Raw genomic sequence first — 21,837 nt, 5'->3', positions numbered from 1 at the left:
TAGAAAGTGTCTCATGACTTAATTATGACTTAGTTTTTCACAAAGATTTTTTTCAGTATTATTTTACTCATCCTAGGTTTTTTTTTTTTGGGGGGGGGGGGGTTCAATACAAATAAATACCTTACATAAATACCGTACATTACATTAAAAAAAAAACTAATATATACTAATAGAAAATAGTTAGGATCGATTTTTTTTTTCATTTATAATTGAGATTAAAAAAATAAAAAATAAAAATAAAAAGGCGTTTTGCCTGGTATTAACGGTGTAATTGGTTTACTAAACTTCTCGTATTTAGTTTCTATTTTTACTCTGCTGAGTAGGGGGGAGTGTGACGTCACTGCCCTTACGGTAGGTGGTGAATGATAAGCCCCGCCCCCCTGAGGCTGGGTTTGATTGAACGTGTCAGACGGAGTGAGTTCACACTACGGCAGCAGCTCAGAGAGGAAACACAGCCCAGCCTTCTTTTCTCTTCCTTTAAAATGGCGTATCACAGCCCGTACAGAGGCGCCCCGCACATTAACGCGCCTCCGGACCAAGGCTTTCTGTGGAACATCTTCCAGAGGTGAGTGTTCGGCTCGGTTTGTCCGTCCTGTCACTGCGGAGGGCGGCGGTGACTCGACACGTCCGTTTGACAGATTTAAGAGCCAGAGGTCTCCTCCCTGTTAGGAAACAGCTCAGCAGAGCCACACGAGGGCTTCACTGGCCTGTAATAGTGTTGGTACTAAGTCTGGGGTTCCCAACCTGTGGTACGAGGCCCTTTTGGAGGACACTGCAGGGTGCCTTTAAGGGATACGTCACCCCAGCTTGTTAAATGACAGAGAAACCTCCTTTAAAGTAGGGCTGGGCGATATGGACCAAAAGTCATATCTTGATTTATTTATTTATTTTTCATCTCAAAATGGCGATATACAATATAAATCTTGATAATTTTAATTCAAATATAGTCTTACCAGAAAGACAATTCAGGAATACATTTGCCACATTGGCACATTTATTATTGTCCGTGGCTATTGATACGGATAATATTGATACAGCCCCTCATTGGCCAGTTTAAGCGATGTGATAGGTGTACCACGTCTTAAAGAAGGAAAAGAAGTGATCAACCCTCTCTCTACCCTGTCACCGGCTCAAAACACACAAACACACTCACATATTGTTTCCTGGTGATCGCGTCACTGGAGCGATGAAGTGATGGAGTGACCAAAAAGCACCACTATGCGCAAGCGACTCATCACGGGTGATTTAAGTGACTGCAGCGCTACAGTCGTGTTCGGTGTGATCGCACCTTAAAATGTTTTTTTTTTCGTATATTTATTTTTAACCCTTTCCCTAACCCTAATACAGGAAATACCTTAAAATGTGTATTTCTTTTAGTATATGTATTTTTAAAGGTAGAATTTTCCATGTTAAATATGTTCAAATGAAAAAAATATATTTGACAAAAGTGGGATTCAAACCCACGATAGCGGTAGAAAGAATTCTTGGGTCATGCGCCTTAGACCAGTCAGTCATTCTGGCACGGTGAAAACATACAGGCACATTACGCTTAAAAAAAAGTCCGGAAAACGTACCCACAGTCCCAGGAGCTATTGATACGTTTCCGTATCAATAGACAGTTACTTTATTATTGACAAATAGCTGAACAAAATGTGCCACTTTTTGCTTTTTCTACTGTAAAGGACAGCACATGTGAGTGAGTTCTGTAGGGGAATGTTTGGGTTAGGACGCACTCAGTAATCCATCTAACTGTGCTTTTTAATGCTGTTCTGAGACGTAGTGAAAGCAGCTACTCCTAAATATATATATATATATATATATATATATATATAGGCAATATTGTAATCTCTGAAATGTCAGAATGAATTGTGGTTCTGTGAGTTTTATGGATCAAATAACCACATGTTGATAATCTACTTGGTCACTTTCTCTCGCTTAAAATGCTTTCAGAACTTTACCGCTATCATAGTATTGATTGTGTAATTTCGCTAAAAAATCTGCCTCTTTATTGCTAGAAATTGATGTGTTGGAAACTATTGTAGATGTACTGCCTTGAGCAAATAGTCAACGCAAGAGAAAAAACCTAAAGTGCTGAAGCTGGAGAAGGAGTAAGAGATGCTGCACCACAAGCTAACAAGTAGGAATTTAAGAGGAACTCAGTGCAGAAGTTGACAAAACTTGCTGCAAAGAGGAAGAAACTTTCATACTAGAAGTAAGAATTATAAACTGTGTTTCGTGCCAATATTAATAGCTTAAAGCTAGAAAACATTTATTGAACTGAAAAGTAAAGAGTACGAGATCCAGTGCAAAGCTTTGAAGAAAACAGTGGCGAAGCATAATTTTTAATATAGTATGTTCACGTTTTATTGAATATTCTTCACTTATTTTTATCCATTAACCATCCAAGTTTTATTATATATTAAGACATTTGTAAGTCAGAATAAGGATGTATCTGCTGGTTATTGGAGAAGGTAACCGAATTCAAAGTCACCTTCAGAGATAACATGATAAACTCTGACCTGGATGACGTTGGCGTCCGGTTTGATGACTGTTGTGTACCTTTGGTCTTGCCCAACCCTTGCCTAACAGGGCAGTGTAATTACATGGAAAATCTCCATTATATTATCTCGTAACAGTTTGTCATGTCACTTTTTCCAGCCGTGAATGTTGATCATTTTCAGGCCAGACTCAGTGAAAGTGTGTCACCAGCTAAGAGGGTCAAAGTAGTAAGAATAGAGAGCTGATGACTTGCACGGGTTCTTGGTAAATGTAGGCTATAGAGTTATGTAATACTGCAGAGGATATCTTGAAAAAAAACCCCACACATTTTGTATACATTTTATGTAGAGCTGCTCAATGAATCTAAATTCGATTACGATTGCGATTATTACACCCAAGGATTACAAAAATAACAATAGTAAAAAAAAAATAAAAAATTAAGAAAACATATGTTTTATTTGCTAAATAAAACCAAACTACTATGTTGGATATCTATAAATAATAAACCTTGGCACACATAGGTTATTAATACTAACTTTGAGTTGTATAACCCACGCACATGCAAGCTCCTCCCCTCCGCCCTGCCCCTCTCAAAGCCAAAGCTAGCCTGCAGGCTAACATGAGAAAAGGTGTTGCTCGTGGTCTTGAAACATGGCAGGAGAAACGCAGCAAAAACACTTGGTAAACAAGCAAGACAAGTGAAATTCTCTTCTATGGGAACACTTTGGGTTTGATGATGAAGACCTAGAGCAAGGACACATCACATGCAAGAAGTGTTTTATTATGTGCAAAAGTGAACATACTTGATTTTAGTGTTTGAGTGATTTTATTTATGTTTAAAGAATATATTTTATGTTTTTTTGTACAGAAAATAAATAACTTTTTGGTTCACAAATAATAATAATAATAATTGAATAATCGTGATTTCAATTTTGATTAAAATAGTCGTGATTATTAGTTTTTCTGTAATCGAGCAGCCCTAATTTTATGTTAATCTGTTTAAGAAACAAACAAACGAAAAGCTTCAGAAATGAATATGAAACACCCCACATAACACAAAATGCCCCCAAAATACACATAGTGACAAGAAAAATCTACAAAACTCCTCAAAACACATGAAACAGCAGCAAAAATATAATATTTTTTATTTTTATTTCCAGTGTTAATGCATGGATCAATAATTTTTCCTAATGCTGGCACGAAATTTAATCTTGTGTCCCTCGGATCAGACAATCATATTTTTGGGCGACCACTGTTATAAGACAAATAGACAAAACTACAACAAATTACGCAAAATGATGAGAGAAAATAAACACAAAATCTTTTTGAAAAGTCTTCAACAGTTTCTTAAAAGTATCCACACAGTTGAGCTTCCAGAGAGACTGGTGCAGGTTATTCCAGAGTCTGGGAGCCACAGCCTGGAACGCCAGGTCTCCTCTGGTTTTAAATTAAATTTTTGGGATCTTTAGGAGACCCTGGCCTGAAACTTGACTGGAAACCAGTGCAGAGTAGAAAGAATCGGGGTAATGTGGCATGTTCTGGGAGTACCGGTCAAAAGTCTGGCAGCAGCATTTTGTACGATCTGGAGAAATAATTTTCATAACAAATGCCTCACTAGAGATATTTCTCAGGTGGTAAAACCGGTTTTTAGTCAGTTGATGACAGTGTACCTACAAAGGCATTGATTGATCAACCACAATCCCAAGGTTTCTGAGGCTGGTTTTCACAGATGAGCCCAGATCACCAAGGGAGTTTTTAATCAAGAGTAGGGGGTGGGAACCTCTGGGTACCTCACGATACGATACATGATACAAAGCTCACGATTACGATTATCTCACGATATGACGATACTGCGATTATTGATTTATTGATCAGAAGTCAATCTGCGATAATCTATGACATAACAAGAAAAAAAAAAAGATGAAGTGAAAAAATACAATTTTTATTTTATATCTCTGAAAGACAATAAATTGAAAAAGTGTCTTATGAACAGTGACACTATTTTAGTGCAACATTTCTGTAAATAAGTGTCAACATACCAATGTAAACAAATAAGCATCTCCAATAGTGTATTCTGTAAACAAAAAATAAGGTCTTTTTCACCAGTGACACCGTTATAGTGCAATATTCCAGTAAACAATATATTGGTTCCTTCAACAAACAGTGACAAAGTTTCTGTGAAGACGTACCTGTACATTTTAGTGAAAAAGCAGAAAAGGTTTTGAAAGAAAAAAAAATCTAGATATCGTCACACATTTACATTAGTCAATCCAATTTTTGTAGCCCTCACTGTGATGGAAGTTGCCCATGTCTATTCTCACTTTGTAAATGTTGATTTATAGTGACAATAATAATAGTAATAATGATCTCGTAACACTTTGTCATGTCACTTTTTCCAGGTCACGCCTCCAGCCGTGAATGTTGATCATTTTCAGGCCAGACTCAGTGAAAGTGTGTCACCAACTAAGAGGGTGAAAGTAGTAAGAATAGAGAGCTGATGGCATGCACGGGCCCATGGTAATTGTGATATAGAGTTATGTAATACTGCAGAGGATCCCCCCACCCCCCTTCATAAAGCATTGGGAGGCTTGAAACACCCCCTTACTAAATTATTTATGTGTTGTGTCAAACCTCACGCACGTTTTTGCGCCTGTGCATTTATTTTAAATCTGTGGTTTTCATGACGTGGTGCATTACACAAGAGTTTAGATGAAGCTGATGGAAGCGGTGTGACTGACTGTATGACATCGCTCACATGAGGCTCATCTGTTTCCTCCCGCTGAATAAATATCTGGCAGAGTCGTGCTGGAATTCCCTCGGTCATGTGATCAGGAGTCAACTGAGCGTAGCTGATGGGAGGGTTTGCAGTCTCTGTATCACACACAGACACACGCACACACACACGTAAACCACTCCTACCAGTTCATGACTCACCGGCCCTTTGTTACATCCGCTCTTTCATGTTAAATCTTTATTTGCTCGTCACACGGTGTCACACAGTCTGAGTTTACTTCCGTGCTGAGATTATAACCCTAACATAATCCAATAAACAAATAAAACACGTGACCGTTCACTTTGAAAACAAAAATAAACAATAACGAGTTAATTTTTTTTTTAGCAAAAATTGATTTTTCGGCAGTGCACATGTGCGTGCGTGCATGCTCATATATGCGTATATACAATTTCAGTATGATGTGAACTCAGTACATGACACCGGTCTGAGTGTTTGTGCCGTGGGAGATAAAAAAAAAAAAATCATCCTAAATTGTGGTTGTGTGTTGGTTGTTGAACTTTAACCTGTAAGAGAAGAACACATGTACCTTAATAACGCAGCACAGCATGACTGAGGAGGATCACGCTGACCTGCTTTACGGCAGATGTTGGTATGTAGGACCAGGCCCTCCTGCACTCTAACTTTTTCCTTTGGTATCAACAGTGCTGCTCTGTTGCTATGCAAGGACAACACACACTCACATACATACTTACCATACTTACATACTTACCATACTACTTACGGCTTTATCAAAGTTGTTGCATTCATTTAAAACTACTTTTTACAATTATGAGTAAACACATCATTAGGTTAAACCTGTCCAACCTAAATAATTAAATGTTTGTTCATTGCTTGTGGTGACAGAAAATCAAAGGCCCGAGGTTAGATTTAAATCTAAGACTTTGGGGGAAAAGATGTTTCGTTGTAATGGGTTAGCGTAGGCTTTTTTGTTGTAATAATATTATATACTAAAATTGTATTTAACTAAATGTATTATATACTAAACACATTTTTTATTTATTCTATTGTATTTTGCCATTACAAGGTAGTATCAAGAAAAGTACTTTGAGTATGACGGTAGACCCAAGTATCCTCTTTTTTTGGAAATCAAAATATGGTCACCCTAAGCTAGAATAGTTGGAAATCTTCTGTAGGAAACTATCCCGTCCTGTAGCTCAAATATCAAGGTTTTTCTTTTTCCTTCTGAAAGAGTTGCTCTAACGACTAATGTGGAAAGTCGGGAATCAGTTAAACTTTATCCTACAAGCCATATTCCAGTTGCACTGCTCAATAGGAAAAGGTGAAACCGAACAGGGGAAAATGTGAGTGTAATGATTGACTTAGTCACGATGCTACTTTATTGTTTGGCAGTTTCCACAATGACCCAGCATTTAAAAACACCAAGATGGAAAAGCCAGATGTTTACTGCCTCTCCTAGAGGCAAGTGGGAGTGGCATTGATGTGCTGCTGTGTTATTTTTGGACAGGTTAGGTAATGTACCTTTAAGGCAGAGAGAGTGATGAAATAAGATCTAATGAGCAAAGTAAGTAACCAAGGTTTCTACTGCAGCACACACACTTTCTTTGAGGCGGTCCATCAGTGTTTGGCTAAGGCCGTGTGCCCGCCCTCTCCTTACACACACTCTGACAAAGCTCTCATTTATAGAGACTCTCTATGGGTTTGTTTGCCCCGCTGCAGAGGTTTGTTTTTCTTTATTTATGAAGAGGGAGGTCAAAGATGTAGAAACCCATACGTCAACGATTGCAGCTCAGATAGAGTGATACATTTTGTTTATAGATTTCTCTTGCATCACTTCTTTACTGTTATCTCACTAAAATACCATATTGAGATAAAGCTCCTTTACCACCTTTACAAAACAAAGTCTCGCAATAATGAAAAATAAAAAAAACTATCAAAATATTTGTATACATTTTCTGTTCATTTGTTTTAGAATCAAACTAAGAGCTTCCGAAACTAAAATGGTTTTAGGAAGGAATATCAAACACAAAACATTACACAAAATTTCCCAAAAAGTGACAAGAAAAATCAATATTACTCAAAACACACAAAGCATCAACAAAATCTTTTGTCTTTACCTGTATTAATGCACAGATCGGTCATTTTTCTTAATGCTGACCTGAAATTTGATAATGTGTCCCTCGGATCAGACGACCACATTTTGGGGACCCTGCTATCGTAAGAAAAATAGACAAAAGAACAACAAAATAAACTCCAAAAACTCCTAAAACAACAAAAATACACAATTTGTCCAAAATACACAAAAGAAACTCAAATGAACAACAAAATTGGACAAAATCCCTTGTTTGTTCCTTTATTAATGCTCAAATTGGTGATTTATCAGAGGGCCTAATTATTTAAAATTGATATCAGCATTTAGAATTGACAATCACATTTTTTTGGCCCTCACTGTGAAAAAAGTTGGCCATCTTTGATCTACTCCTACATTGTAAATGTTGATTCTTAATAATAATTTAAAAAAACACAGCCCTCTATTAACTTGGGATTGTTATAGCATAGAAATTGTGGTGTTTGAAAAAATCTTACAGTGTAAAAGACGTGGTTACACACAAGATGTATTTTTACAGTCTGATTACGGTAGTCAATTTTAAGTGTGTGAAGAAACAGGAAGTTGGCAGGTTTTGGTTTCAAAATAAGACTCTGGAGTGAAAGACAACAATGCAGAAATAGTTTGCAGTCCCATTTTAGGGAATAAACATAAAGTTTGCTTAGAAACAAAAACTATAATTAACAGTCTTAAAGTAGTGTTTACATACATTTATCTACTGCAGCATAAGTCTCATACAGCGAGGGCAGATGTGGAGCTCAGACAATGTGGTAATGCGTCACAGCTGGAAGCAGAAACCCAACCCCTCATAGGCACCACTGGGCGTGGGCGGGCTCTGTGTGTGTGCTACTTCTTGGGGACTTCACCGGCTCTTTCCATGCTCCTCCTCTCTTCCTTTCCTTTGCTATTGTCCTGTTTGTCTAACGAGCTCTGCGTCAACAGGTTGGGTCATGCAGGTTGCTAAGGAACAACTGAGTCACTGCTTGTTTGACTCAGTGCGAAACTCTGTCCCGTTATGTGTGTCACAGGCCATCTTGTCAATGTTTTTCTGTTTCTGCATTGCATAGATTTAAGGAAGAACTTGTGATTTTGAGAAAAGGAAGTTGGTTCTATAATCCCACAGTTAGACTTTTCTCACAACTTTTTCCTTTTTCACACTCTATTTCATTTTTTTTTTTTTTAGCTTCTATTCAACCACACTGAAATTAATGGTTATACTTGAGTAATCTCATCCTCTTATTTTTATTCACTGCTATCAATGTAATACTTTTATTTTATCCTATTTATCAAGTAAAATAATTATTTTTGGGACTCTTCTACTTTTTCTTATGATTCTTTTTTAAGTTAAAACCACCCAGCTATTTTAATGCAACAGCTGGAGTGCATCTTTCCCAGCATGCTTTGCAGTGGTGCGCTTTTAAACTAGAATAAGAAAAAAAGGGTTATTGCTTCAAGATTTTGTTATTTAAGATATAATCCGAGTTTCTGTTGACATTTTTTCCAAATTCCGTTTTAGGGTAAAACCATTTACCTTTTTCTTTTGTTTCACTAGCTTTCCCTTATTTAATCAATTAATGACATAATTGTGGTCCCATTGTTGGCCAAAAATGCTCAAGTTAATAGGGCTTGATTAAGTTATGTATTGTAAATGTATGTATTTATTGATGCTTCAAAGGTTGTAACAGTCTGGAAAATGCGCAGTGTTCACTGAAAACGTAGTAACATAAAGTATGTACTGTATATATGGTATGCATGTTAACATGAACAATAGTGCACTAATTGTTACCTCAATTTAATTGAGTAGATTCTATTGGTTGTTTTCTAATCGTGTACGACAGCTACTAACAAAGTCACACCAGCAAAAGTGCAGCAAAATATCTCCTGTTTTTATTATGAACCGCATTAACGTCTCATAACATAACATTCTCTGGTTTTCATGTTGTTTATTTTAAAACTTAATTGAACAATAATTAGAACGTTGTTTCTTATTCTTTCATACATTTTTAATAGTATAAAAATGGAAAAGTTTGCAAATCTTTTTCTCATTCGAAGACATTTTCCACTGTCATGTTCAATTATTATTAAGCCTAAAATCCAGCCCTTTTATTTATTTTACTGCCAAGGGACTTCGGCTGTAAATTAGCTGTAAGCCAACTCTGAAAAAAAAAATGCTTAAAATAGCAAAATTTATGTTTGAAAATCTTAATACTGTTGAATTGTCCAAGCAAGGTGTGCGTATCCTGAAATAAATGCCCCTTCTTTAATATTATTCCCTCATTGTTTGTATTTAATGCCATGTTTAGCTGTTTTTCGGCAGCGTTTAGCTTAGAGTTGAGTTGCACTCTTACTCTCTTGTTATGCACTGTCTGAGATTTTTGCAAGCTCCCACTTTGCTGGTTGCATGAAAAGCCTGTGATGTGGCATTTAGTTTCACTTTCACTGTGTCACACACACACACACACACACACACACACACACACACACACACACACACACACACACACACACACACACACACACACACACATCGTACTAGCTGCCTCGTGGCCCTCCATCTTAAGCCCCATTCATTCTTTGTGGACTGTTGACACTCTATCACGCTCTGCTGGTGATCACGTTTCCCTAGATGCCTGCTGCTATTGTCTGATGGAGTGTGTGTGTGTGTAAAGTGATGAATGCAGGCTCGTATTAATCTGTGTTTCCCTTCCCAAGGGTCGACAAGGACCGAAGTGGAGTGATATCTGACTCAGAGCTACAACAGGCCTTATCAAACGGTAGGTGTTGGACTCCCTGATCTAATCTTAATTTTGTTTATTTTTTGCATTACTGTATTTTTTTTTCTTCCTCTACTTCTTTTTTTATATCTTGTGTCTCTAACCGCATCACCGTTTTCACCCACTGTTAGATTTAAGTGACAGTCAAGCCGAACAGAAAATCGATTGAAATTTTATATTTATCCTGCACAGGCTGGTGAAATCGAGGACATTTTGTGTTATTTTTGTCACCAGATGACAGGGAAGCAGGTTAGGAGTTTATCAGAGCTGCATTAAGACAAAGAGGATGTACTGCAAGCGTAACCAGAATGAAACCTGTGCAGATTGATTACTGAAGATTTTTGATATACTGTAGTGGGAAATGGTGAGGTGCTACATGTTAATGTACATTCTAACATCATATAAAAAGTAAACAGTTGTTTTATTTAAATGCTGTGTGGTGATGTTTTCTTAACTTTTGAACAAAAAGTCAGTTGCAAACATTAAATCTGATGAACAAATCTAACAGAATCAGAATCTGGTTACTAAGCAGAATGTAGCTGTTAAGTTGTTTAGTTTTTATTATTTATCAATCTGCTGATACAGTAAATCCATCAACCTTACAGGCAGCCATCAGGCCACACAGGGGCTGTTCTGCTAATGCATGTGTATATTTTTGCTTATTTTTACCCTTTTTCTGCAACTACACCAAACTTGCCATACTTTTACCTGTTTTCATCACTTTTTCTTGCCATGTTTTTGCTCCTTTTCATGCATTTTTGCTACATTAATCCCATTTCTGCCACTTGTTCATCAAATTCCAAAGCCTATTCTGCACATTTTTTCCACTTTCAAGACATTTTCAACACTTATAAACCCTTTTAAACATTTTTCATGCTCATTATTTGTCGGTTTAAACTTATTTTTCCTACTGTGGTTTTTAAAATATCATTTCACCACCTTTTCCAACATTTTTGGTCACTTTATTTCTTATTAAAACCAGGATTCACATCTTTAAGATGACTATATACTTGGGTGCAAAAATGATAAACTTCTTGGATAACAGTGGATATTATTCAGATAAATAAATAAATGTGTTTATCACAGATTCATAGAACAATGGACCATCATTTGCTGACTTTATGGATGGGCCCCAAAAAGCTCCCCCTTTATTCCCGCTTATAGATGGCTCATTAAATGTTCAGAGTTACTTTTAATAAAAATTGGGATTGTTTTGTGTGTTTGCTTACATGCTGATGCCACTGGCGGTGATTGATGTGACGTGTGTGTACATTTGTCATCCTGGAGGCAGCTTGAAATGAGAAACAGTGATGGATAAAACTTTCAGGTCATCATCTTTACATCTTGATTTGACTGAGAGGAGCTGATATTTTCTAAACCATTTATTTTCTGTTCAAAATGAAGAAAGACTTTCTCTTGACCTTGCGACAGAAAGGCTTTAGAAACCATGGGGTGTATAATGTTCAGAAACCGTCCCACAGGTTGATGTTTGGATGCTCATTAAAAGACAATCTCTTCCTGAGCTCAGCATTCTTTCAACTTCAGCATTTCAAAGACTTTCCAACAGATTAGTCTCCCATTTTACTCTGGACATCAAAAAAAACTCGATAAGAACCAAGCAGTGAGAGAAGCTGTTATCAAGCGTTGCAGTGGCTGTGGCTCTGCATACTGATCAGTGTGTGGACACACAAACTCATTTTCCTGCAGTGTGATCCTGGTTCAATCACAATTATTGGATTTTTTTTTTTTTGCCAAAGCTCAATGGGAGCTGTGTTTGTGTGTCCTGGGCTTTGGATGAGTTTTTTTTTTTTATTATTTGTGAAGCGAACATATGCTCCTCTCCCAGTGTGTCATCAAGCCTTTGTGTTAAGAACTGAAGCCAGTGGAGACGATGAGCAGCGTGCTCACATCTTTACGACCCTGACCCTGCACGTGCTACTACCCATGCTCTGACAATGTAATTCATCTTTTTCCATCATACTTTTTCACTGCTTGGCACTAAAGGTCCTAAATCTCTGATTCCACATCGTATCGTTCCTCTGCCTGATGGTCTTAAAACCTCAGTTTAACTAGTGCTTTTTCCATGCGTAATGATTCAAGTCTTAAGCTGAGTTCGAATTGGCACACTCCGTACTTTACACTGCAAACTCAAGTATATACCATATATACTATTAGTATGATTAGGATGTTGAGAGTTCTACTGAAGTATACTTCCAAATTTTCCAGGATGCATTTTTAACCTACAATGACAAAAACCAGAAGCACACTGAGACTAAATATCTCCGTTGATTCTCCACCTTTGAAAGATGCTTTTATTTTGGACAGGGGATGTTTGATTTTTAGCTTGAAAAGGGTCCCAGGACAATTTTACATTCCGCTCGCAATGCATCATGGGGCGGTTGAGTATAATTAGTGTGCCCACCAGTCATTCATAGGAAATGTCCTTATATAGTATACATCCGGGTATTTCTCACGTACTCAATCATACTATCTAATGTGCACGCACTACATACACATTTTGACGTCATTGTACGGAATGTGCCATTTTGAACACAGCCCATGTTTCTTTTCTCTCTTCCTCTTGCAACCTTAGTTGTTCCTGTCTGTCCATTTTTGACTGCTCCAAAACTGTTGGAAAAACCAAACAACCAATCAAAATGAGAACACACCCAGAAAAAGATCTGTTGGTATTTTAAAAGTTTAATTCTGTCAGAAAAGCTGCATATACCAGTCAAGCCTGTACACTGTGATGACGTGCCCTAACTTAGCAGGATAAGACCACCTGCAGCAAAGAAAAAGAAGATGCTTCACCAAATTTGATTTGGCCTTTGAATTTTCAAAATAGCCTAAATCTCACTATAGTTCGTTGTGCTGGAGTAAAAAGTTTCCACCCTAAATGACTCCACCTTGTTTGGACATTTTGTTCTCTCTGTGTTCTGGGCTTTTTTTCTGGGTGTAGCTACTTGAGCTGTAAATCTGAATGTGAAAAGTTGTGCTCACATTTGTTGCTTGTGTACGATTGTGTAGCTTCCCAGTGAGCTCCGTCACGGAAGATGTATATATTTATATATATCCACGGGTACACAGTGCGGTCGGAGCGCTCTGTTTTTCCAGCAGCCTCCCCCCCTTCACCTCACCCCTCCACTGGCAGTTGGGTTAACCAGTGAGTAAGCCCAGTGTACGGCTGGGACAGAGAGTGTATTGTCCCAGTTTTCACACAGCCATCTTAGCAGAACCAGGCGCTCTCATTGCAGACACCCCAAGTCCGTCTGGTTTACGGTGATGACCTCACAGCTGCCGGTGCGAAACGTGTTTGTGGCCGCAAAGGTCACATAGACAATATGTGCATGTGACGGACACTCACAGCCACACACAGTCTCGCCTTTTTTCAGCTTTTCACTTAACACTCATGCTGACAGCCCAGAGGAACCTACAGACTGTTCCACTATGTTCAAACTGTGTGGTAGTGTTAATAATATCAGCTTCAACAAGCACGCTGGAAAAGAGACACACAGCAAAGCTTGTTAAAAGATGTAGTGTAAACCACAGTAGGAATGGTGTCTGTGCATCTCTAATTAATCAGGCCGATCAGCATGTAGAAAACCAATTTAGTGGTAGGACTCGATTAAAAAAATTAATCTAATTAATTAGAGACTTTGTATCAATTAATCTAAATTAATGGCCTAATAATATTTGACCCAAGAAGCAATTTTTTTCCAATTCAAAAGGATTTTGGTACATGAGTGAATCAATTAAAACATTAAATGAGCTTAAACAACAAAATAGTGTTTATTATTTTTATCACTGAGTGCTATAATGTGCAATTAGGGGCGGGCGATATGGAAAAACATTTATATCATAATTTTTTCCGTTGTAAAATCACGATCACAATTTTTTCATTCAGATCATTTAGACTATTTTAAAGTTATTTACTAATAAAACAAACCAAATCACCTACTTAAAATCATCGCCCTCCACCAATCAAACAAACCTCCGATGAAGAAAAGTGTAATGTAAGGGTGTCAGATTTGATATTTATGTAGGGTATTGGTCCGATTTTAGGAAAAAATAGAATAAACAACAAATATCGTATTATATCTGCCTTTATCTAAACTCTCTGATATGATACATATTGTTTTGTATGGATTTACTGAAGTTATTTTCCTACTTAATGGTAATTTATTCATTCAATTGTAAAATACTCATATATTTAAGGATAAAATGTCTGTAACCCATTGGTTTATAATAAATTGGTCAGGTTTTTTCATAACTACTGTTGCTTACTATTTTCTGTTTGAGTAACATCACTAGATATAGCTATTTCTAACATTCCACCCTACAGAATAGGTCATAAACGTTTGTATGATTAGTAATTAGATTGATATTGTTACTGTCGCATCTGATGTGAAACCTATACACTTTGCACATAAATTGCAATTAGTGGTGTTAATGTTCTGATCATATGGTTTTTTTTCCTGTTAATCTTAAATCTTTTATCTATTGTTTACTCGTTTTAATTCCCCACAACTCTCACTGCATACCTGCTGGCTGAGACGTGCAGAAACATCCGGAAAACAGAGAATCCTTTGATGTTGTGTGAGGATCCTTGGGAGGGATTTAACAGCATCTCAAAGCACCAATATTCTGCTCAGCCATTATTGTTCACAACTCCACTCTTTTTTTTTTTATCTTGCACCTTTCTGTTAGATTTTTTTGACTCTTTCTCCTCCTCCTCCTCCTCTCTTCTTTTGTCTCTGAGCTGTTGCCGCTGAGTCGGCAACGATTCAAACACCCTGATGAATGTGTGGTGTCCTGGGTATTTAAGGTTGTTCGAGGGCGGCTGTTAAAAAAACCCCATCAGTTTCTTCCTGACCATTTAACCGACAAAGAAAACTGAAGTTTATCCTCTAAATCAGTGGTTCTCAACCTTTTCAGCCCCCACGACCTCCAAAATAAAGGAACCAGAGACCAGGGACCCCCACTGTACCTGAAGGTGGTTGAACACAGACATGGACTTTGAAAAACAGTCATGTGGAGACAGGACCATCTATAAGGGGGAATAAAGGAGAGATTTTTGGGGTCCATCCATAAAGTCAGCAAAATGATGGTCCATTGTTCTATGAATCTGTGATAATTACATTTATTTATTCATCTGAATAATATCCACTGTTATCCAGGAAGTTTATTATTATTTGCTCTCTAGTATATAGTCATCTTAAAGATTTAAATTATTGTTGTAATCAGAAAAATGTGTTAAAAATGGTGAAAATGTGGTGAAATGGGATTTTAGAAATCACAGAAATTTATAAAATCTTGAATATTATAGTGGCCAAAAATGGACTGAGAAAGTGGTAAATATTGGAACAATTAGTAAAAACTGGCAAATAATGGTCATGACAAATGGTGAATGTGGTAAATGGGCAAAAATAAGCATGAAATAAGGTGAAAATAGGTTAAAAGTGACAATAATGGGTCACCATATGCAACATTAGGTGAGAAAAGTGGTGGAAAGGGTTTATACAAGTGCCAAAAATGTGCAGAAAGGCCATTAAAATTTGATGAAGTGGCAGAAAAGAGAGTAATGTAGCAAAATTGCATTAAAGGGAGAAAAAATATGGCAAGAAAAAGTGATTAAAATAGGTTTAAATATGGAAAGTTTGTTGTAGTTGCAAAAAAAGGGTAAAAATATGGGCTCAAATTTTTAAAAAAATTCTCAGTTTTTTGAAGGCATCTGGCGACCCCCTCCCAGTTTTTTGTGGGGTCCTGACCTCAAGGTTGAGAACCCCTGCTCTAGATAATTTTAATGCATTGGATTTTATATAAGGCATTATTCTTTCAGTCCACACTTAGTGGTGGTGAGCTACTAGTGTAGCCACAACTGCCCTGGGGCAGACTGATGGAAGCAAGGCTGGCATAGTCCACCAACGCTCACTCACTACATTCATACTAGTGAAGTGCCTTGCCCAAGGACACAATGACACCTGGAATTCTCAGTGGTCTCCCATCCAACTACTAACCAGACCCAGATCTGCTTAGCTTTCGAGATCTAATAAGATCGGACAATGACAGGCTGGTATGGCTATTAAATCTTATCACAATATACAATGCAACATATTGAACACATGGCAGCAGGGTGCATTATGGGAAGAAGGGCGGTCTACATCAAATCAAATGTAATTTTGTACATTTGTTTCTTCTCCACAGGCACATGGACTCCTTTCAACCCTGTGACGGTGCGCTCCATCATATGTGAGTAACTCTGCTGACACCGACATACTCGACCTTCTATTCACTCAGGCTGTTTGTTTCCTAATCACAACAACATGATGATTTCATTAAGCTGTAAACGGTCTGAACGCACACACGTAGGCTTGTGTTTGGCCAACAGCTGCTGTTGATTCCACAGAAAGGCCACATTCCTCCTCCTCCTTCTATAAATAAATATACATCAGAACCTTAGCATGGAAAATAGGGATATTAAAAACAACACAAATATTTAATGAGAAGAATGCATCTCATGTTGTTTGAGAAATTACCCACTCGGATACCAAAATAAGTTGGATTGAATCGTTACTATTTTATATCAATACATCTATCTAGTGGATCAGAAGGTAATTATTTTGCATGAACAACCCAATAATCCTAAAAACATACATAACAGTCCATGGTTGTGTTCAAAATGGCACACTCCATACTATACACGACAAACTGAATGAGTATATACTGTTTACTAAACTTTATACTGTTTGTATGAACAGGATGATGACCGTTCCCACAGAAGTATACTTACAAGTTTCCCAAGATGCATTTGGAACTTACAATGACAAAAACCTAAAGCACACTACTCATACTAAGTCTGACATCAAAATGAGTATGTAGTGTGTTCACATTAGTTAGTATGCAAAGATTGAGTACGTGAGAAATACCCGGATGTATACTATATGGGAACATTTTTTAAGTATGCACGGTGAGCACACTAGTCATACTCAACCACCCCATGATGCATTGTGAGCGGAATGTAAAATCGTCCTGGGACTAAAAATCAAACATAACCTTTTGAAAATAAAACTTGTCTTCCATTAACAATTTTGGAAATAAGGCTTTTAGATGATTTTACATTCCGCTCGCAATGCATCATGGGTCAGTTGAGTATGACTAGTGTGCCCACCGTGCACACTTAAAAAAATGACCCAATATAGTATACAGCTGGTAGTACGTTAGTTTGACATGCCAAACACATACATGGCCAAAGGCTTTAGTTATTAACCAATAACTTGTTAATGTTTTCACACTGACGCCCCTTCACGGGACAGGAGTGTAATTCTAGGGGGTTCATGTATTCTTTACTTCAGCTAGAAGCAGATTGAAAGTCATCCCTAATGCTAACCATTCGCATTAAAATTACCGGTTACTTACTTAGGGATTCAAGTGTTTGTAACACTATTCTAGTGCAGTGTAATAACAATAGATCATCCATAGGAAGAATCATAGAAAACAATTCATTAATTCAATAAGAGACAAACAGTGCAACTTATGGGGTAAATCCCTTCAAATGAAAGTCCTTCACGTCCCACTGCACCATGTCCCACATCATGGAGTAAACCCTGTGGTGATGTTGCCTTTGTTGGAAGTAATTGGATTTGAACTGTGTGTAGATGTGGAGTGGATACTGATGCACGGATCAAGCCGTTAGCTTTCTGTGAGCGTGTCGTCCCTTGAGGAAGGAGTTGATCAAGTGTGAGCGTTTTCTGTGAAATCATCTGCTGTCCGACAGCCCGATGAAAGGCTGCACCATGCTGCAGTGATCCCCCCCCCCATCCCTGGGGATTCTTCAAGTCTGACATTGGACAGAGTGAATAACACTTCTCGTACTTCTTCTTCTCTTCTTTCCCTTCCTGTGCAGCCATGTTTGACAGGGAAAATAAAGGCGGGGTGAACTTTAACGAGTTCGCCGGCGTGTGGAAGTACATCACCGACTGGCAGAACATCTTCAGGACGTACGACAGAGACAACTCGGGGTTCATCGATAAGAACGAGCTGAAACAGGCGCTGACTGGATTCGGTGAGCAAAGTATGCTTGTGTTTTTACATTGATTCTGTGGTGGAGGTGAAGGGAAGTGTGGCTGCTCTCCTACTTTCTCTGCATCTGCAGGTCAGGTCTTCTTCTTCTGACTCAACTTACACCAAGCACAGTTTGTTGCCATTAGTCTAATAAATACATCTTAACAATTAAGTTATTCTGCATGTTTATTTTAATTTTAATTTTTAACTTTTCTAACTTATCCTATTGTCTTGTCTATTTGTTATTTTATTGGCTTTATGGATTGCTTGACTTTGACTTTTTATGTATTTTATTATTTGAGTCCAGTCTGCTTATCTAGTACTTCTTGTAGGTATTGTGAGTTGTTTTTTTTGTTCCTGTCTATTGTTTGTCTGCTAATGCAAATTATCTGTTAGCATTAAACTAAACTAAAAGATGTGGGGTTAATCTTTATTACCGCCTGTGTTTATTGCACATTGTCTACCTCAGGGGTTCTCAACCTTGGGGGTCGCGAGACACTGGGAGGGGGTCGCCAGATGCCTTCAAGAAACTAAGAATATATTTTTGGAGCCCATTTTTGCTTATTTTTTTACAATGTTTCTGCAACTACACCAAACTTGCCATATTTTAACCTATTTTCATCACTTTTTCTTGCCATATTTTTCTCTTTTTAATGCATTTTTGGCACTTATAAACCCTTCCACCACTTTTCCACTTAAAGTTACATATGCATATGGTTTTTTTTTTTTAACCAATTTAACAACATTCACGATTTGTCATGCCCATTGTTTGCCAATTTAAACTAATTATTCAAATATTGACACTTTTAACCTTTTTTACCACTTCTGTCTGTTTTTGGCCACTCTAATTAGCAACTTTTAATCAATTTCTGTTTTTAAAACCCCATTTCACTGGCTTTTTCCACCATTTTTTTGTCACTTTTAACCCATTTTATTTCTGATTAAAACAAGGATTTACATCTTTAAGATGACTGTATACTAGGACTGAAATAATAATAAACTTCCTGGATACCAGTGGATATTATTCAGATAAATAAATAAATGTGGTGACACACTTCTATTAGTACAAATAAAGTCACCTCAACATTAACTTTGCATTTTAATCATTATTATGTGCCCCCCCATTGTGTGTGCGTGTGTGCGTGCGTGCGCGCGCGTTACACTACACATTTCCGACCATTTGTCTCTTTATTGACACTAATATTGAATCAATCTGTGCTGCTGTGTAGGATACCGTCTGTCAGACCAGTTCTACATGACTCTGATAGAGAAGTTTGACCGTCAGAGGAAGGGACAAGTGGCCTTTGACGACTTCATTCAGTGCTGCATTGTTTTACAGGTCAGGAAATGAAAACTGTACAGTCCAGACTTGCTCATTTTTCCATTAAAGCTTTGATTTCATCAGTCGATGTTGATCCCCAGCTTTTATCTTGATCAGTTTTGACCTTATTGATAAGTTCTCAAAGTAAAGCAAAGTCTTATAGAGTCATTATTGACCATAAATGTTGTTAAAACCCCAGTAAAGTATAGATTGTATCCTTTATTGTGATAGGACATTGGTATACATTTAGATTTCCAAATTCTCCTTTTGGAAAAAATTACAAACAAAAGTTGGAACTTTTAGAAAAAAATGTTGAAAATGTTGGAATATTTTAAATAAATACAATACTTTGGGTCAAGCCGACATTTTGCTGCCATCTACTGGTCAGTTCTGAGCTAAACAGGAAATGCTGTAACAGTTTTCTTTTTTTTTTTTTTGTGCATTTCCTACTAGTCACCCACTGTCTGGTTTTTCTTATGGTTATTTCTACATGTTTCCTTCCTTTCTGCAGAGGCTCACTGATGTTTTCAGACGGTATGACACAGACCAGGACGGCTGGATCCAAGTCTCATATGAACAGTATCTTTCAATGGTCTTCAATATAGTATAATGCACACTGATGGCCATAGAAGAGCACAACTGGACACATCTGTGCCAAAGCTAGAGGCACCTTCCTGACGTCTGCCATGGTGGACACTACAAGATTTTACAAAAGAGTTGGGATGTGTCACATAAACACATTAAAATGAATAGCAGAAGAAGAAGAAACTAACTTTTTTTTTTTATTTGATTGTTATATCCTTCAGATGAAGATATATTAGTTGGATGCACAACTAATATTTGTTTTTGTTTAACAAAAAAAAAAAAGAGAAAAGATCTTGTCGTGTTCAATTTGTTGAACAATCTAAACATCGTCTGTGTTCGGGAGGAAGATTCTGAACTCATCTCGTCTTTTTGTCTGTTCTCGTCTAACATTTTTAATGTCTTAACTTTATTCTTACAGTCCAAAAAAAAGAAAAAAAAGGTTTCTATCTCTATTGAGATTACAATAATGCATTGTAAATAGGATTTAGATGCATATGCATGCTTTTCAGGGAAATTTGTCCCCCACGTTAAAGCATGCTTTCCCTTTCTCTAGACTTTTTTTTTTTTTTTTTGTTGCTCCAAGCCATGTTTACAAAAACTGTGAAAGCAGGCGCCGCTCGCCGCTTCGAGGTTCACTGACATGCCAGCTTACATGCCATATTTGTACAAACTTATTTTTACCGGAAAATGTTCAAAGAATTAAAAAAAGATTATATATAATTTTTGGTCAAAGGTAAGCTTAATACCTCTAGTATGAATTATTTTTTTGTGCATGATGCCTTAAAAAGTGTAAAAAAAAATGTCATAAATGCGACAACTTTTAATAAAAAAATAAAATAAAATTGTGTCTGGTTTACTCTTTAATACACTATTGATATGATTTTGTGCGGCCCTTAAAGTATATGCACAGCATGACTTGGAAAAACATACAAATTGACTGAAAATGACAAAAATTACTCTTGAAAATCCAACTGACAACAAAATTATACAAGCATGAAAGAAAAATACGAAACACATCCAAAAATACACAAAAGTGACTCCACACGCTCAAAAGACAGCAGAAAAACACTAAAAGGACAGAAAAATACACAAAACGACATAGAAATGTGCAAAATGACAGGACATTAAGTACTGTGAAACCACAAAAAATTATTCCACACATCCAAAAGACAACGGAAATGCGCACAAAAAATACTCCAGAAGGACAGCAAAAATAACACCCACCCCACCCGCAAAAAAAGCCCCAGCAGAAATACACAAATGACTTCAAATACACACAAAAGGACATTAAATACACAAAAAGAGAAAAATATAAACAAAATGACAACCTTTTGTTCTTTCCTCTACTAATGCTCAGATTAGTCATTATTCTGAATTGCGACACCACTGTTGATAATGTGGCCTTTTGAAAAGTCAATCACATTTTTGTGGCCCTTGCTGTGATAAAAGTTGTCCATCTCTGCTATGTAGTTATGAAAGTAAACAATAATTCGCCTTTTAAAAATATATTTGAAGGATAATTAACATTGTCCATCGAATGTGTCTTTTAGTGTAATTTATTCATAAGTATGGCTGGTGGTTCCCTGAAATCGTCTAATCTGGCAACATTGGTTGCAGGAAATCTTGAGCAACATATATACTGTATGTATAAGAAATGTTTTTATTATGAATATCTATGTAGAGTAAAGCTCACGCCTGCCCCCTGGTGTCCGTTTGTAATTTCTACCCCTGCAATGCG

The 21,837-nt window shown here is 37.2% G+C and overlaps 1 protein-coding gene across 2 annotated transcripts; it reads left to right on the top strand.

Moving 5' to 3' along the window:
- Window positions 1–386: 386 nt before the first annotated feature.
- Window positions 387–20,369, top strand: pdcd6 (programmed cell death 6). Of its 2 annotated transcripts, none has more exons than XM_028434845.1 (6): window positions 387–565; window positions 10,071–10,132; window positions 16,337–16,381; window positions 18,036–18,203; window positions 19,423–19,532; window positions 20,026–20,369. In XM_028434845.1, the coding sequence occupies exons 1-6, from the start codon at window positions 483–485 to the stop codon at window positions 20,122–20,124; spliced, it is 567 nt and encodes a 188-aa protein (XP_028290646.1). In that variant the 5' UTR covers window positions 387–482; the 3' UTR covers window positions 20,125–20,369. The 2 variants fall into 2 exon arrangements, with proteins under 2 accessions (XP_028290646.1, XP_028290647.1); XM_028434846.1 differs by having other exon boundaries at window positions 389–565; window positions 18,036–18,194.
- The last annotated feature ends 1,468 nt before the right edge of the window (window positions 20,370–21,837 follow it).

Source organism: Gouania willdenowi, chromosome 20 (assembly GCF_900634775.1).
Source record: "Gouania willdenowi chromosome 20, fGouWil2.1, whole genome shotgun sequence".
NCBI lineage: Eukaryota > Metazoa > Chordata > Actinopteri > Blenniiformes > Gobiesocidae > Gouania > Gouania willdenowi.
Note: the sequence above shows the minus strand (reverse complement) of the source record. Positions and strands in the feature narration are given on the sequence as shown.

Bases quoted from the DNA above. Each gene is read 5' to 3' on its own strand.
- pdcd6 (XM_028434845.1), top strand. From the start codon at position 483: ATGGCGTATCACAGCCCGTACAGAGGCGCCCCGCACATTAACGCGCCT. The intron at 10,133-16,336 runs GTAGGTGTTGGA...TCTTCTCCACAG, and splicing joins ACAACAGGCCTTATCAAACG to GCACATGGACTCCTTTCAAC. The intron at 16,382-18,035 runs GTGAGTAACTCT...CTTCCTGTGCAG, and splicing joins GACGGTGCGCTCCATCATAT to CCATGTTTGACAGGGAAAAT.